Genomic DNA, 13,244 nt, shown 5'->3' with positions numbered 1-13,244 from the left:
CACACAAACCCTGTGGAGGTGGGCACACCGATCTGAGGATGCACACAGCCGAGCTGGCTCAGGCCTCTGACCTCAAGGCCATATTTGTACCGTATGCTGGCTAGTTTTACGACATCAAGTTTTATGATGTCAAGCTAGGTGTCTTAATCACTGTTCTATTGCTGTGAAAGACACTATGACCGTGACAATTCTAATTTAACATTTAATGAGGGTTTGCTTACACTTCCAGGCTCCCCAGTGTATCAATTCCTCTCCAAAGTGCACTTGGGAGGTAGGGTGTCTTGTGCCAGCAACAGTGGGCTTCAGTGGACACAGCTGCCCCACCCCCACCCCAGCTGACTTTCCTTCAGAGCCCTGAGCCATTAGTTTTATTAAATTTATTGTTTGGGGCTACAGAGACGACTCAGTGGTTAAGAGCCCTGGCTGCTCTTCAAGAGGACTTAGGTTTGATTCTCAGCAACCCACATGGCAGCTCACAACCATCTGTACCTCCAGCTCCAAGGATGTGCCACCCTGTTGTGGCCTCCAAGAGTGCCAGCCATGTTCATGGTGCACAGGCATAGATGCAGGCAAACCACCCATGCACATAAAATAAAATTTAAGAAGCAGTGCTTTATTTTCTTTCATTGAGTTTTATGCTGATTTTTCATTACTTTCTTCTGTTTGTTCCGGGTTCATTTGATGTCGTTTCCCCAGCCCTCCTCTTTTAAGACATGACTCCGTGTACCTCAGGGTGACCTAGAACTCAGTATGGAGTTGAAGCTGAGCTTGCGTTCCTGATCCCTGGCTCCGAGTCACACGTGCTGGGACTGCAGGTGCCTCACTCTCTTTTTATTTTATTTTTTTCCTAGCTCTGGGAAAAAGACAGGAAGGCCTTGTCATCAAGAGCCCTTGCTTGTCCTGAGATTTCAAGTGTGATCAACAGGCATTCTTACTGCGTTCGTTGCTTTTCTCACGGCTGTAACCAAGTCCCTAAGCGGAAGGGACATAAGGAGGAAGGGTTTCAGAGGGCGGAGTCTGAGGTGGTGAGGACAGCGTGGCAGCACACGCACAGGGCCACACTGCAGCCAGAAGGCAGAGTGAAGAAAGCTGGTGCCCCACAGCCCATATAGTGTGTCACTCGCACCCGCTGGGGCTCTTCTCACCTCACTGAACACAATGATTCTAGACGCCGCCAAGCTGAGCGTGAATAGTGGCTGTCACTATCTTGTTTGGTTTCTTGGATATTGACTTTTTTTTTTCCTAGTTTGGCAGCAGTGATCATTCCAACTTAGATAATATGAAATGATTTTTTTTTGCTTTGTTTTCCTTTGTTTCTTTTTTCTTTTTCCTAGAGATTATATGGGGAAGAGAAAACCATGATCAAAATAAATTTTATGGAAAAAAAATCCATTTTCAATTATATATACAAAAAAAACTAGAAAAAATAAAATAATCTTGTTAGGTGAAACAGTTTTTTCTTTTGTTTGTTTTTTTAATCCTTTCTTTCGCCATGAGACAGTTTAAGGATTCTTTGGGCTCACCTTCTATTTCTCCATCTGACGTTGGGGGTGGCGAGGGAATAGTTATCAGATACAGTCTCTGGAGCTAACGTGCTGGGGTGAAGGGACATCAGCGACTCTGTGTGGAGCCCCCGTGAAGCTCATGGGCTGTCTTTCAGTTCTTCAGAAGTCTTGAGGAGAGAAGCACTTGCCTAGACATAGTAGAATATGGGCAGGGCTGAGAAGAAACACCTCTGAGTGGCAAGGCAGAAAGCAGGAATGGGCATCATGCGTCTCGGTTACTGCGCTCAGTAAGTAAAGAGCCTCAGGGCCCCAGGTGCTTTCTGAGCATCTTCATCACCTAATTTTAATCTAATCAATTTTTTTTCCAAGACAGGGTCTCTCTGTGTAGCCTTGGCTGTCCTGGACTCACTCTGTAGACCAGGCTGGCCTTGAACTCATAGAGATCCACCGGCCTTTGCCGGATTAAAGATGTGTGCCACCAGTGTCTAATTACTTTCTGAAAGGCTCTATTTCCAAACATAGTCATGTTGAGAGTCTAAACACTGTGTTACAATTTAAATATATGAATTTTGAGAGAGCATGAGCAAGCCCACAATAAAGGGTATAAAGCAAAGACTTTAAAAGGCCCTTTCAAGGAATCAAGTAACAATGTGAGGCACTCATCTCCTTAGCTGGCTGACACTGCTCTGCTGCTCTCTTGAAGCAAGGCTACTGTGGAAAAGCCAATTAGACCCTGATCTTACGGCAGCTGTACTCAATTCCTGTGTCAGCCAGAGTTTTTTAAGAAACGGGAAGAAAGGCTCCATTCTTCACAGGAATTTAATTTAAATGAGAGAAAGGGTTTTGTTTTGGTTCAGTTTTTGTTTTTTGCTTTTTTTTGTTGTTGTTTTTGGTTTTTGGCTTTTGGTTTTTGGTGTTGGTTTTGATTTTTAAAGACAGGGTCTCTCTGTGTTACCCTGGCTGTCTTGGAATCACTTTGTAGACCAGGCTGGCCTTGAACTCACAGTGATTCACCTGCCTCTGCCTCCCAAGTGCTGGGATGAAAGACGTGCCCACTCTGGGCCTGAGAGAAGTTTAATGTTAGCTTTTAGCATATTTTAGCTTCAGATACTTCAGTTCCTCGTTTTCTTTTTCTTTTTTTTTTTTTTCTTCTTTTAAAATTTCAGTACCTAATCTTCTAGATCCACTACTGAGAGCCTGAAAAGAAGCAGAAAGGCACAGCAGTGAGAAAGAGGAGAGCCCGAAGAGAAGCAGAAAGGCGTGGCACTAAGAGGATGCAGCAAAGGCCAGTCACCTCGGGGAGATCAGAAAGCAGAGAGAAAAGACAAGGGGGAAGAAACGGGTGCATCTTTCCGGGGCGTGCAGCCAGTGACGCACTTCCTCCAGCGGTGCCTCTTCTCTTATTTATTTTTGTTTTTTATCCACGTTCCAGTACAAGGTTAAACTACTGATGAAAACAAACCTCACTTACCAAATCACTAGCTGGCAATCAAGCCCTAAACACAGGAACCTACTGGGGACATTTTATATTTAAACCAGAACAGTCCAGACCAATGTAACTGGGTATGTCACCAGCGGCAGCTAAGAAAGAATTCCGAGGAAAGGATTCCTGGCTTTGTGTCTCCGTTACCTTGGCTGACTGAGGAAGTTGCAACAGTAATGTCGAAGCTCTAAGTTTTCCAGTGCTAGACAGCACACTACAGTATTAGATAAAATACCAATGTTTGCAATAGATTAGGACTACCTTCCCCACAGTCGAGAACATATAGTGAAATGCTGGGGAAGTCAGCTGTGTTTCTTGTGAGCAGAAGAAAAGAGTACATGTACAACTTTCTACTTCCACTTCTGAGAAAAATGATCAGCTATAACCTTCCTGCCCAGGGAGTTAAAAGAACCAAGGAACCTACTCTGTCAGCCTGTCCTTTCTGTTCCTTTTCTCGTTCTCTAGGTCCCTGTTGGCTCTGGTTCCTTCACAATTGAACTTCATTATGAAGTTATTAAACAAAGGTGTCCTCCTTAGAGCCCGGCTACCCTAAACAGGGGGGAAAGGAGATGAAGAGGAACAAGAGTGAAACCTTCTGGGTATCAGTTCAGCGGGGACTCCCTTGGCGCAGCCCTTGGCGCAACTCTCTGGGAATCTAGCAGATCCTCTACCTGACAGGAGAAGTCCCATGGCCTGAGCCTCCAGCCTTCTTCTTCGTGAATTCTCCACCCCAACCCCCCCCCCACACACACATGCTGCTGGTCTCTCCTCTGGTTCCCTCCTCCCACGGATGGTCATTTTGCTTACAATAGCCTGGTCCCCGCCCAAATGGCTCCTCTCAGTCTATCATAGATGTTTATCTCAGTGGGGTGTCAGTGGGGTCAAGCCACCCAAGACTGCTTTCACCTTGGGCCCAGTCTAAGGCAAGGTCACATTGCTTCCACAGGTCCCACGTAGACTTATTTACTTACTTACTTGATTTCATATCTTCCTTTACCTCAGCCTTTCTCTCAGTTGCGTGTGTTCTCCTTACCTGCCCAGTTCCATCCTCAAGGCTTGTAAGTGATTTAATAAGTAGCTAGGGACAGATCTCAGTGGTGGTCTAGGACTTAGAATCACAACACAGGACTTACCATCATTACAGAGCTGTGTCTATGGGAAGTGGGGGGGGGGGGCAAGAACCAAGTTCTGCAAGTTTAGCATATTAGATATTCAACTGCTTCAAAAGCAATATAAATAGTCAAAAATATAAATGAGATACCCAAGGTGAACAAAACCACTATCCTTTAATTTTTCCTGTGTGATACTCTTTGAATATTAAAGACAGCAGAGTATGGAAGCACACTCTGGAGTCGATAGGCCTGGCTCTCGTTAGCCCGTTCCTGATCTCATGCCTCAGCTTAATTAGATTTAAGCTGTAGTTTGTAATCATTTCATAAAAGGCCACTCCTAGACTGATATTCTGTAGATCTATAGCTATGTGCATCCTGGCCATGCACATACGATATGCTCACTTGAAAGGGAAAATTTTTAATTAGCATTAAAGCAACCAGAACAGCAGAGCTCTCTAACTCATAAGTGCAGGTCGACAGGTATGCTAGCCCAAGGTCCCAGATGATAAGTCACAAAGAATGCGGAGATAAGAGACAAAGGCCTATTGAGTGTTCTAGGAACTGGCTGGCCATAAAAGATAGGGAGGATACACAAGGACAAATTCCTGAGAGAAGCAGGTACCGGACATGATCAAGTGAGTAATGAGCCAAGACCCCTCATCCAATTTTATGGTGTTTGCTTAATCCTCTTTGAGGCCCGCACACAATGTTCCAGGTTTGAGTTTAACCAGATGTGTTGTCAGCTCAGATAAAACATCTACCCTCGGGTTTCAAGAAAAACAGGAACCAAGGATTAAGTCTGAGCTTACCCCAGATCTGCCTACGCAATTTGCTGATGTTCAAATGTTTAAAACAACCAATTGTGTGTGGCCGCGCCAAAACTTCCCACTCCCCCCGACCCTTGCCCATATAAACCCCAAACCCCTGGGCTTCGGGGTCGACCCCTCTGTCTCCTGCGTGAGATACGTGTCGACCCAGAGCTCCGCCAATAAACTACCTCGTGTGTTTACAGCAAGACGGTCGTTTGTGTATCTTTGGGTGCGCGCCATCCCGAGGCTTGAGTGAGGGTCTCCCTTCGGGGGTCTTTCACACTCTGCTGGTTTGAATAGATATAATCCCAATTCATGTGCTTGAATGTTTGGCTCATAGGGAATGGCACTATTAGGAGGTGTGGCCTTGTTGGAGTGGGTGTGGCCTTGTTGGAGAGGGTGTGGCCTTGTTGGAGTGGGTGTGGCCTTGTTGGAGTAGGTGTGGCACTGTGGAGGTAGGACTTTAATGTTTCCTGTGCTCAAGTATGCCCAGTGTGGCACACAGTCTTCTTCTGCCACCTGAGTATCAAGATGTACAACTCTCAGCTCCTTCTCCAGCACCATGTTTACCTGGATGTTGCCATGTTTCTCCCACCATGATGATAATGGACTAAACCTCTGAAACTGTGAGCCAGCCGCAATTAAATGATATCCTTTATAAGAGTTGCTGTGGACAAGTTGTCCCTTCACAGCAATAAAACCCCAAACTCACTTCCCCATATAAACAGATATTTGTCCCTGTGTTCAAATAATCCTGATATTTTTACCCCGTGGGTCTCCCCATAGATAATTATTTGGTGGTGCCTTGTGGAATGAAGGGGACCCTGCATTGTCAATGCAGGCAGTGATCCACAAAGAGATGAGTATGAAAGCTTCGTTAAGATTGACTCCATTAACCCAGATCAAAGCTGGGGAGTCTGAAGCCAGGCAGCTCTTTGTCAGCACTTTTAAAACACAGGACAATTTGGGGGAAAGTTTCAAGGCAACAGTCATTCCCACTTTAGGTGTCCAGGCAGTAAACATTACGATTACAGGTGCATAATAAAGCCTGGAGCAGCACTTGCTGTATGGAGAGAGGAGGAGGACGTGATGACGGTGACAGGTGATGGGCTGAGGTCTACATGCCGTCACTGCCCAGGAGGGTCAGCAGGATTGTGTACAACAGCCTGGAGCCTATGGAGACACAGACTCAGCCCCTGGGGTCCCCCTGCTTCTGGGCAACGGTGGAGGCCAGAGATGAGGAAAAGGTTTATTTTCTGGGTTGGACCTCCTCAAAGATCACCATGGCCCCCCATACCACAGATGCCATGTTGGCAAGATTTGGGTGAGTTCTGCCTCCACAGAGAGCAAAAAAAGTCACCAGGTCATCATCGATATCCACTACCAGGCAGAAAACAGGTAATTCCTCCCCTGAGGAGAAGCCCCTGGGTGTTGTGTATTTAACATTGCTGGCTCCCTAGTGCCCTCTAGGCACAAAGACCTTTGTGTCTCCAAGAATGGGAGTAAAGGGGGAGGTGAGAGGGAGGAAAGGTTGCCGAGCTGCTCTGATGGACCGTCCAGCACCACATCTTCATTAAACATGTTTCCAGAGAAACAAAGGAAAGCCCTAGCCCTGAATTTATTATTGCTGCTGTGCCATCATCCCCAGCCACCCACCTGCTGTGGTACATCTCCTTGGGTTCTGAGGGTCTCGGAGGAGGTTAGCTGCTCATTTTCACTCTGAGAGACTGCTTATGTGTTCTAAGAGGAAAACATCCCTGGAAGGGTCTCAGAAGTCAGCCAGGATGATAAAGACCTCTAAAGTGCTTGTACTGAGGAAATCTCACTGAAGTAGCACAGATCTCAATTCTGGGACTTTTCTAGAGAGAGAAACAAGCAAACAAACAAACAACAACAACAGATGACTTGTAACTATATGCCATGGCTATGTTGTACCCTGGAGTCCAATTCAGGGAGGGGGTCGCCACGAGAGACCACTCAAGTCACACAGGCTGGAGGTATATGTAAAATTTATTACTGACACATCAGAAGTCCCAATTGTCGATGTGTCAGGGTCCCTCAGCACTTGGGAGGTAAAGGACCCCGCGTAGCTGTTACAGGCTAGTTTTAAAGGCTAAAACCGCAAAGCAGGTGGGGTTGCTTATCAAGTTAGACCATATGGACATTAGGACATCTGGCATTGGGAAGCTCTTTGTGGGGCTTGGGTGTGGGTCTCTAGAGTGGTTACTGAAAGCCGTATGGGGACATCTGATATTTGGAAACTTAGATGTAACTATTCTGGGAACTAGGGTGGAACTTTTGAAGTTAGCATTAATAAGAACTGGGAGAGGCAAGCAAGGCTGGACAAGCGAACAAGCATCTTGTATTTTACAATTTTACAGTTTCTCAGCTAAATGTGGATATGGACACAATTAGAAAGCCATAAGTAGCCAAGCGGGTGTGGTGGCACACTCCTGCAATCCCAGCACTCAGGGAGGCAAAGGCAGGTGGATGTCTGTGAGTTCGAGGTCTACAAAGAGAGTCCAGGACACTCAAGGTTACACAGAGAAAGGTTTTCTCAAAAAAACCAAAAGAAAAAAGAAAAAGAAAGAAAGCTATAAATACTAAAATAATGGATTTTGAGATTATCAAATTATCCTAGTAACTTTTTTTATTGCTGTGATAAAAACTCCATGATCAAAGCCCCTTATAAGAGAAAGTGTTCAATTGAGCCCAGGATTATAGAAGGTTAGAGTCATAGATGGGGGAGTGAAAGTGTGGCCACCGGAACAAAGAAGGCAGAGTGCAGCGGGCGTGGCCCCAATGACACACCCCTCCCTCAATAAAAGCCACACCTCCTAACCCTTTCCAAATAGATCCACCAAAGGGGGACCAAGTATTCAAATGTAGGAGTCTATGGGGGCTGTTAATATTCAAACAAGGACACAAACATCCCCCAGCAGGCTGAGTCAGGGGCCCAGGCCGAATTTTCTAACACTGTAGACTCAGGGCAAGTACAGAAGGAAGGAAACCGACTTTCAGTATAAGCTCAAGAAGGAGCTATAAAGTAGCTTGTGAGTATCATGAACGTTAAACCGCCATCACACTAGGGTAGCGTGTCCCATCCACTCAGAGGAGCAAGATCTCTGTGTTAGGCATGAAGACATTCATGGGTAGATAAAGCTGTTCTGAGAAATAGAGCCTCTCTATTTCTTTTATTTTTACGTATGTGTATGTGCCTGCATGAGTTTTATGTGCACCACCCTCAGAGAGCAGAAAGCCCCAGAACCGCTGCAAATGGAGTTACAGCTGACTGTGAGCCACCATACGGGTGCTGAGAACCGAATTTGGGGCCCCTGAAAAAGCAGTACGTGTGCCTAACCCCTGACCCATCTGCTTGGAGGGAAGTTCTTTCCTACCCAAAATAGCTGCAGCAAGGTGGCACACACCTATAGCCCAGCACTTAAGAGGTGGAGGAAGGAAAGTCAAGAGTTCAAGGCCAGCCAGGCATGGTGGCTCATGCCTTTATGCCAGCACTTGGGAGGCAGAGGCGGGCAGACCACTGTGAGTTCAAGGCCAGCCTGGTCTACAAAAGCAAGTCTAGGACAGCCAAGGCTACACAGAAACACTGTCTTGTAAAAAACAAAACAAAACAAAAAACAAAAAACAAAAAAGATTATTATGATTACTCAAAAAAAAAAAAAGATGTCAAGGCCGTTACTGGTTACATAATTCCAGGACAGTCTGTGCTACCCAAACTGTTAAAAGAAAACAGAAAGAAACCCCAAATATGCCTACAACTACTGACTGTACTGCAGAGGAAGTGTGCAGTTTGTTCCAGGTGTGCCAGTGGCTGCCTCTTCAGAATTATACCTTCACTCAACACCTTCCACTTAGAGCCCCACCCTGAACCCTGCATCAACCATAGGCAACACTATACCACCCTCATGACTGTTTCTCAAAAGCATCATTGAAATTTGATTTTTCACTGTAGTTGTTTAAACTGAAGCCCCCTACACACACACACACACACACACACACACACACACACTTGTTCCATGAGCTCCAAGTCAGTCTAAGGAGGCAAGAGAGCAAGGAAACTGCCTTTAGAAGGCAAGTCTCGGAGCTGCCTTCCTCTCATACCGAGAAAGCCAGGGCCGGCATAGAAACACCAGAAGTTTACAGAAGCAAACCGTGCATGGAGGAAGATCACCAGAGGCAGAAGCAGAAGCAATGTTCCTTTTCTTCTCTTAGTGGAAGGACTCCCTTCGGCAAGATGGGACCAATCTGTATTAGCATAGGGAGCTGAAAGCCTTGGGGACTGTGGCTACTAGGTGCTGAAATAGAGTTCAGACTTTATTATAGAAAAGAAAAAGAGGAGAATAATGAATAATCAGTGGGTTAGAAGAGGCAGAAAATTCTAGTTTCACTACTATAATTATTTTTTTTTCAGTACTATAATTAAAGATGCCAGGAGTTGGGGGAAGATCTGGACCAAAAGGGTGACTTGCCTGTTATCCTTAGTTCATTGTGAACCTCCCTAAAAAGACCTCTGACAGGGCAATTTATAATGAACAGAATTTTATTTGGTTCAGGGTTCTGAAGTCAAGGAAGTCAAAGGTTGAAGGGACACAGTCTGGTGAGGGCTGTCTCAACATCGAAAGGCCAGAAATCGAAGGGCCAGAGAGGGACCCAGGACCGCAGCACACACAGCAGGGAGCTGCGTTCTGTCATATGGAGGGACCCAGGACCGCGGCGCACGCGGCAGGGAACCGCGTTCTGTCATATGGAGGGACCCAGGACCGCGGCGCACGCGGCAGGGAACCGCGTTCTGTCATATGGAAGCCCTAACACAAGTTATTTCTACCTGGAAAAGAATGAAAGAGGGAGAGGCAGGCGTTGATACTATGAGGTTGGGAGACAGGGACATCTACTGTTTGGCCTAGGCAGAGCCCTATACAGAAGCATCGAAGTGGACTGGCACGTAAGGGCTCCCTTCACAGGCCACAATAATGTGCTTCTGTTGGTGGCTGGTCTGGTAGTCGCAATCGGGGTACTTGGAGTTGCCCTTCAGGCGACAGTCGGTGATGGTCAGGGCGGACCTGCTCTTGTAGCAGTTTTTCTTCCCGTTTTTGCAGGTGACGTTTTCCTGGGAGCAGACTGCCTGGATGTCGGCCAGGGGTTCGTGCACGAAGGTGTTCACACGCTTGCACGACCCCTTTGTCATTTCCCGGCGCTTCATCATTTGGTTGCAGTAGGTGGGGCTGCTGCTGGAGGAACCAGCTGAGTCCATGTGCTGCCGCTCAAACTTCATGGCGGGAGTTTCCTTGCCCAGGGAAGGCTGGACCCACGCAAGCACCAGGACAAGCAATGGCAAGAGGATGAGGAACTTCTCCAGACCCATGGTCGCTGCGCTGCTCTGAGGACCCTGACAGAGAAAAGAAAATAATAAAAGGACAAGCCCTCCCTCATAAGAGCTTCAGCACCCAGTCTCCAGCACACTTCCTCACCTCAGCCTCCCCAGCACAGGCTCCCCACCTCAGCCTTCCCAACCCCCACTCTTTGGGAGAGCCAGGAAGGTTTCCCTCTGCTGAGAGGTCTTCAAAGTGTTTTGCCTCATTCCTTACTAAAGAGCAGCTATTCTTTCCCCTAGGTGGGGGGCTATATCACCTAACCTCTTGGCAGTATGCTAACTAAGTTCTGGGGTTTCTCTCATATAAAATACATTTGAGAAGTAGAACACATCTGTATGTAATGTTCAAGCGGCTCATCAGAAGGTCACTTGGAATGTGCCATAAGCTAAAATGTATTCCTGGCTCGTGACTGGCATTTGGGACTGTGGGTGACAGGCTTATTATTTTACAATACATGGCATCTTGGACCAGTGCCTGATCCTGGTATCATAAAGGACTTGAGTTGTATTCTAAAACGCATGCTCCCTTCCCCAACCTGGGGACCCCGTCCTCTCCTCACCCCACCCACCCAACCACTAGTTCTTTATACCTGACTATGCCCAGCCTCCATCCCTGCCTCCAGATGTTTGCCTGGCCCGGTTTTCCTAGAGTTGGTGTCAGGCGAGAGTGTCTGGCCTTGTCTCTCTCAATTCTCACTCTCAAGTAGAAACAGTAATTGAGGCCACCTCTAGACCACTTACCTAAAGTCTGAGTTTGAACTCCAGGGCAAGTTGGAAAGGCAGTTTTCTGCGGTCGCTCAGTCCCCGTGGTGTGGAATTTATAAGGATTATAAAGGGGTTGGTTTCTGAGAAAGATGGGCGGAGTGAATCTAGGTCAGTTTTACCTGAATAATAAAAAAAACAAGGGCATTGAAATCTTGGATGAGAAATTCCCCCCAGGGCTGCCAAGGAAAGAGAGAGCACAATTTGAACCTCCTGTGCTGATTCTCAAGATGCAGCTGAGCAAACCAACGGAACAATGGCACATGCACTGAACAAGCCCTGTAACCTACGGGCACGCTGTTTGCACCAGTTACTGGAAGTTAACAAAAGGCACACATGATGGGGGGAGGCTCTCCTTTTCTACAGTATAACATCAAATTGGTGGCCAGAACCCCAGAGGTCCCAACAGTGTCTCTCTTGGGGAGAGAGAGGGAAGAAGAGTGCTGCTGCCCACAGCTGGAAGGGTTCCAGTACAAGTGGAGTTGCTATGGAGGAAGTCTGGGTTGTGGAGGTGGGAGAGATGGCTCAGTGGTTAAGAGCATTGACTGTTCTTCCAGAGGTCCTGAGTTCAATTCCCAGCAACCACATGGTGGCTCATGACCATCTCTAGTGTGATCTGATGCCCTCTTCTGGCCTGCAGGGGTACAAGCAGGCAGTGCACTGTATACATAATAAGTAATGTTTTTTTTAGAGAAGAAGACGAAGAAGAAGAAGAAGAAGAAGAAGAAGAAACAGAAGAAGAAGAAGAAGAAGAAGAAGAAGAAGAAGAAGAAGAAGAAGAAGAAGAAGAAGAAGTCGTCGTCGTCGTCGTCGTCGTCTGGGTTGTGAAGTCCTACCAAGCCAAACTCAGCCACTCATCCTCAATAGACCAATTAAAGAGACAAGTTACAGCAGAAGGCAGAGGGCAATGTTTTTCATTTGGCTACTTGGGGAAAGGAACAAATAGAGCCCATCTTCAGGGTCCTGCCATGAACCTTAGGCTTAAGTGGAGGACAAGAAGAATGTATAATAAGCAGTTTTGGACAAAGTGTGGCCCCACCCAGCACTGACCATCACTGTCATGGCTCCTGTCTCTCCTGCAAGGTGGTCTGACAAGTTGCCAGAACTGTGTGAGCTGTCTTACTAGGAGACATCTCTCTCTCTCTCTCTCTCTCTCTCTCTCTCTCTCTCTCTCTCTCTCTCTCTCCCCAAGCATTTTCTTTCCCCAGCAGAAGACTCTTGGGGAAATTCTTTTTCTTGTTTGTTTTCACAGGCTAGGTTTTACTTAAACATGTTTAACAAAAGAGGTTTAGCCCAAAAGACCAACGCCCACATCGTCATCAAACTCCTCAGATTCTTCTTTGCTTCCACTGTCTTCTCAGTAGGGACAACGGTAGTGGAAGGGGCAGGAGCTGCCCACCAGCTCCTGCCTTGCAGATGAGGCTTCCAGTGTTGACATTGGCCAGCACCTTTGTAAATTAGAGGGGCCAGAAATGGTCAACGTGGACACCAGCTGCTTTAATAGATCTTATCCTCCATTATCGTCGCCCTGTAGCTGCAAGAGAGCTCAGAGACTCATAGGCAACTATGAGGATTACCAGTGTGGTGCTGGTCACTGGATAAAGTAATGGCCTCACCCCAAAGCTGTCTTAGCTTCCTTGAAGCCTAGCACTTCAGCTGCCCTGAGGAAAGCCTGGGGAAAATCAATTTCACTGAGATCTGTACCAGATAGGTTTATGTCAAGTTGACACAAGCTAGAGTTATCTGAAAGGAAGGGACCTCAACTGAGAAAATTCCTCCATAAGATCTGGATGAAGGGCATTTTCTTTATTAGTGATTGATGGGGCCCAGCCCATTGTGGGTGATGCCATCCCTGGGCAGGTGGTCCTGGGTTCTATAAGAAGACAGGCTGAGCAAGCTATGGGAGCAAGCCGGTAAACTGCATCCATCTGCTATGGCCTCTGCATCAGCTCCTGCCTCCAAGAGTTTGCAGTTTGACTTCCTGTCTTGACTTCTTTTGTGATACAGAGGTGTAAGCCAAATAAGTCCTTTCTTCTTCAATTTTCTATCTTAGTGTTTCATCACAGTAACTATATCCCTACCCAAGACAGGTCCCGTTGTCTCAATAGTCTAGCGAGCAGTCAGAGAGTGGTGCGCTACTGTCTTTCTTTAGAATATCTTCTAGAATAGTTCAGGATGTTT

At 46.7% G+C, this 13,244-nt stretch overlaps 2 protein-coding genes across 2 annotated transcripts in view; both read right to left on the bottom strand.

Annotated features, from left to right (window-relative positions):
- The window catches only part of LOC311589056 (protein NYNRIN-like), a 183,608-nt gene that overhangs the window by 145,035 nt on the left and 25,329 nt on the right, over nucleotides 1-13,244 (bottom strand). The gene's annotated exons all lie outside the window — the stretch shown is intronic.
- RNASE1 (ribonuclease A family member 1, pancreatic) lies at nucleotides 9,739-11,148 on the bottom strand. Its single transcript, XM_084767647.1, has 2 exons — nucleotides 11,043-11,148; nucleotides 9,739-10,316 (listed from the first exon to the last, which is right to left on the bottom strand). The coding sequence occupies exon 2, from the start codon at nucleotides 10,290-10,292 to the stop codon at nucleotides 9,843-9,845; it is 450 nt and encodes a 149-aa protein (XP_084623773.1). The 5' UTR covers nucleotides 10,293-10,316; nucleotides 11,043-11,148; the 3' UTR covers nucleotides 9,739-9,842.

The sequence above is a fragment of the Acomys minous genome, assembly GCF_964271855.1.
Source record: "Acomys minous genome assembly, chromosome: 18".
Lineage (NCBI taxonomy): Eukaryota > Metazoa > Chordata > Mammalia > Rodentia > Muridae > Acomys > Acomys minous.
The sequence above is the reverse complement of the archived record's forward strand: the minus strand, read 5'-3'. Positions and strand labels throughout refer to the sequence as shown.

What these genes read in the sequence shown, in the direction of transcription:
- RNASE1 (XM_084767647.1), bottom strand. Translation starts at nt 10,292, where the DNA reads ATGGGTCTGGAGAAGTTCCTCATCCTCTTGCCATTGCTTGTCCTGGTG.